This window comes from Poecilia latipinna, unplaced genomic scaffold (assembly GCF_001443285.1).
Source record: "Poecilia latipinna isolate Pla-1442-1.1 unplaced genomic scaffold, P_latipinna-1.0 Scaffold1990, whole genome shotgun sequence".
In the NCBI taxonomy this organism is placed as follows: domain Eukaryota; kingdom Metazoa; phylum Chordata; class Actinopteri; order Cyprinodontiformes; family Poeciliidae; genus Poecilia; species Poecilia latipinna.
In genome coordinates, this window is record NW_015114606.1 from 95519 (window position 1) to 99676 (window position 4158).

The 4158-nt window shown below is 41.6% G+C and overlaps 1 protein-coding gene across 1 annotated transcript in view; it reads right to left on the reverse strand.

The window, feature by feature from the left end:
* Positions 1 to 665: 665 nt before the first annotated feature.
* The window catches only part of LOC106935625 (muscle M-line assembly protein unc-89-like), an 8324-nt gene continuing 4831 nt past the window's right edge, over positions 666 to 4158 (reverse strand). The window contains exons 2-5 of the mRNA XM_015016177.1: positions 3317 to 3643; positions 2106 to 2435; positions 1216 to 1542; positions 666 to 1146 (exon numbers count right to left, since the gene is read on the reverse strand). Of these exons, the coding sequence (XP_014871663.1) occupies positions 1103 to 1146; positions 1216 to 1542; positions 2106 to 2435; positions 3317 to 3643 (1028 nt within the window). The 3' untranslated portion in view covers positions 666 to 1102. The remainder of the gene's footprint in view (positions 1147 to 1215; positions 1543 to 2105; positions 2436 to 3316; positions 3644 to 4158) is intronic.

Consider the following 4158-nt stretch of genomic DNA (forward strand, 5'->3'; position numbering starts at 1 on the left):
CAAGAACAATTAATTTTTTTTTTCTTTTTGTCCATAAAACAATGATTTCTACAAACATCACATATATTATTGTAAAAACAAATCACTTCATGATGGAATTGTGTGTTTCTCTCAATACGACATAGAAATTGTTACTAAAAGCAAACAAAAACGGTCTTCTGAAGGGGCCCCTTGGCGGTCCTAAGCGGCTGCTTAGTTTGCTTATGCATTGGGCCGGCCCTGAGAAGAGTATGCCAGACACACAGCTTCTCTGCGGCAGTCTGATAGTCTGCTTGCTACGCAGGGCCCTGCAAAAGGGCAAGCCCTTTTGAAGCAGCATCTTGCATGTTGGATTGTGGACATGGTGGAACAGGCTTATGTTTTACAGGGCCACCACCCCCCTGCGGGTGTACGGTGCCATTCTACCAGGACCATTAGTGTGTCATGGGCCACTATGAATGGGGTCACTCTGGAGACTGTTTGTGCAGCAGCCTCCTGGTCATCTCCCCAAATACTTTTGCTAGGTTCTACAGGGTCAACCTCTGGCGGTCATCCGGGATTCATAGAACCGTAGTTACAGTCGTAACGTTCGTTCCATTATGTCTGCCATAATAACAGCTTGCTTGTCGAAGAACAGCTCTACTTCTGCGTCAGTCAGCGTCATGTCAATTATACCAAAGCTCTTCTTCTGATAGAAAGTGTGAATTTTATTACAAACAGCAACAAGCTACAACTCTACAAACATTTTCCCTCTGAAGATGGAGTACAGAAAAAAAAAGAAAATTACACAATGCAAAAATATTTACTATATGATAAAAAAGACAAAATACAATGAGGTCTAAAAGTGAGACTAACTCTGCATCGGTGTCCAACAGTTTGGTTCTGCCTGATCTTGTCTCACATCGACTCTGGTTTCAGTCTTCTTCATTTCTAACAGATGCAGACATGTTCACACAGAAAGTCTCTCACACATCGTGACTCCATGACCAGGAATGACTTTCTATACGATCAGATGGTTGATGAGTGAAAAAGCTGCAGAGGTTGAACTGATCTACTCTGAGTCTGGAGGAAGGAGCCGTGTCCTCTCTTCAGCCATCAGATCCTTACCTCAGACTCTCTCTGGTCAAACTAGGATCAGTGGAGTTCGTTCATGGATCTGTTGTCTCTCTGCAGAAGAAGAAGAAAATCAGTCAGATAAACAAAGAGAGACAAAAACACAGAAATTAAGAGACAAACCTTTAACTTTGAGCAGAACCGTTTTCTCTCTTTGAAGGTTTCCCTTCAAACTGTAGACTAAACATCTGTACTCTCCACTGTCTGTCTGTGTGGGTGATCTCAGAGTCAGACTGAGGTCTCCAGTCTGAAGCAGGTCTTCATCCATCCTGGTTCTGTTTCTGTAGAACCGGCTCTGTTTCTCAGGCTGGTCAGAGTTATTCTGATAAACATGGACTGTCACGTAGTTTCCCTTTCTCCACTCCAGCTCAGCGTCTCCAGGTAGATCAGGTGTTGTTCTGAATGGCAGCAGGACAGACTCCGCCCCCTCCTCCACCTCCACCTGGCAGACTGAGAGAAGATCAAGGTGAGTTTACATGACACTGTTTTTATGCGTCTCTGTTTCCTGTGTCTTCCCTCATTCTGACATATGTTCAATGAAACAGAAAAAAAAAGCTGAGCTGACTGTAAAATACTATTGTTTCAAAACTTCAAGCTCGGCCTTTAAAGTTAAGGTGTGAAAACTTTAGGTTTTGGGAGCTGCTGTTGACTCCCTTATTGAGGAAGATTATTATTTTTGAACCATGCATGAAACTTTGTTTTTCACAGAAACGGAATGTTAAACCAGACATTTGCAGTGTTTTCTCTTTGTACATGTTGCTGATGTCGTACAGGAGGAGGCTAAAGTGCAAACGTGGTGAAGAGGATCTAAAAATCATTTATGTTGTGTGTAAGCTCACTCTGAACCTCTGGGAACCTTCAGAAATCTGTTTTCAGCTTCTTGTATAAATTAATACATTGGCAAAGATGCGTCTTCTGTAAAATGATTGATTCTGTGTATTTAGCTAAAATTGTATCTCATTTTAAATAGAATAAATATGACAATATAGAAATATTAAATGTAATCCACTGACCTTTGACCTCCAGCTGAACTTGTTTCTTCATCAGGACGTCTCCGTTCCTGCTGGACACTTTACAGGTATAGATCTCACTGTCTTCATCAGTGGGCCGTCTCAGAGTCAGACTGAGGTCTCCGGTCCTCAGTGGTTCTTCATCCATCTTGGTCCTGGTTCTGTAGATCTGGCTCTGTTCTCCAGGCTGATCAGAACCGTTCTCATACACATGGGCCTTCTTGTCTGGACTCTTTATCCACTCCACTCTCACATCTCCAGGCAGATTCTCTGTGGTTCTGCAGGGCAGCAGGACCGACTCCACATCTGAATCCACCTTAATCTGATGTTGGACTGAGAGGACAACAGAGGACAAGATGATCATTGTAGTTAGCAGCAGATCGTCTTTGAGCAGAATCACAAAAAGACCTGAAACCCCATTTCAGTTGATTCAAAGCTTATGTTGCATCACAGGCTGTGGTGGACAGTAATGGAGTACATTTACTTGAGTACTTTACCCAAGTAAAACTTTTTGAGAATCTTTATTTTTTGGCTTGGCCCTGAGGCTGGTCCAGGGGTTAAGAGCTGCTGTTTGTCAGTTCCTTCATTATTTTTGAATCATTGTGTGCCTTATGTGAGTCTTATGTCTCTCATTTCCAAATCTTGACCTCAACATTCACTTTAAGTTGATGAGGATTAATTTCTATCACTTCCATTCTCTGGAGAAGCTTATCAAAGTCCTCAACAGTGAACTGTGGTCCAACTTGTAACTCAAGAAATAAAGATAAAAAATCCTACTGTCCTTAAATTTGAGGTAATCCAGTATTGGGGGTAGAGAGTGTAAAAGTAATAAAAGCCAAGTATATTAAGTACATTTTTGAAATACAAAAATTACTGAAGGTACAACTGAAGACAAGAAAGAGAAACTCAGGCTCACTTTGTAAAGCCCAACAGGGGGTTTGTGTGCCTTATGTCTGCATCATTGCAGTTGAACAGTATTTGGCTACTGGAACTTGAAGAAATTTACAGTTTAGCCCCAAATTATTCTTCACCTCATAAACCTAGAATTAAAGGAATCCAACCTGTCCTGCTTATTTCATCATTCATTATCATAGATCTACTTTGTCTTTGAAAATGAAACTTAGACATTGACCTATGACCCTCTACTGAGTCAATCAACACTATTGATCACAGCCAAGCAACTTATAACAATAAATAACATTTAAACCTCTGACCTTTGACCTGAAGCTTCACTCGTTTAAACATTAGAATGGCTCTGTCCCTATTGAAGACTCTGCAGGTGTAGATGTTCTCGTCTCCAATTGTGGGATGTTTCAGAGTCAGACTCAGGTCTCCAGTCTTCAACAGGTTTTCATCCATCTTGGTTCTGGTTCTGTAGAAATGGATCTGTTCTCCAGGATGATGAGAACCGTTCTTATACACATGGACCTTTTTACCGTCTCCATCTGTCCACTCCACTTTAGCATCTCTGGGAAGATTCTTTGTGGCTCTGTAGGGCAGCAGGACAGACTCTGCCCCTGAATCCACCTCCACCTGTTGGACTGAGAGGACAACAGAGGACAAGATGAGCTGGACAGACAGCAGCAGTTCTGAGGACATGTCCTGGAAGCAGAACAGGTTTGTTTTTAAACTATAGTGGTTAAAACACCTTCTGTGATGTACACCAGTGTTTTCTGGTTCTCAAAGCCACTGCCTGACATGTTTTAGATGTTTCTCTGCTTCAGCACACCTGATTTTCATTTTGGCTGATTAAAAAGCTTTGGTTGAACTGCACTCATCTGCACTTCAAATGATTGTGAAGCTTTAAACTTGTCGATGTGTAATTTCTGAATTTCTCCAGCAGTCACTGGAGTGAGAGGTGAGGTTCACCCTGGACAGATCTCAGTCCATCACAGGAAACACAAAGTGTTTGTGCAAACACTCATACTTACAGACACTTTAGTTAGATCAGTTAAATATGGACCAGCTAACTTTCATAAAAATATGTTTGCTTTTTTTTTTTTTTTTTTTTTAAATATTTCCTAAATTTCCATCGATCCCTGAACGGGGGGGAGGG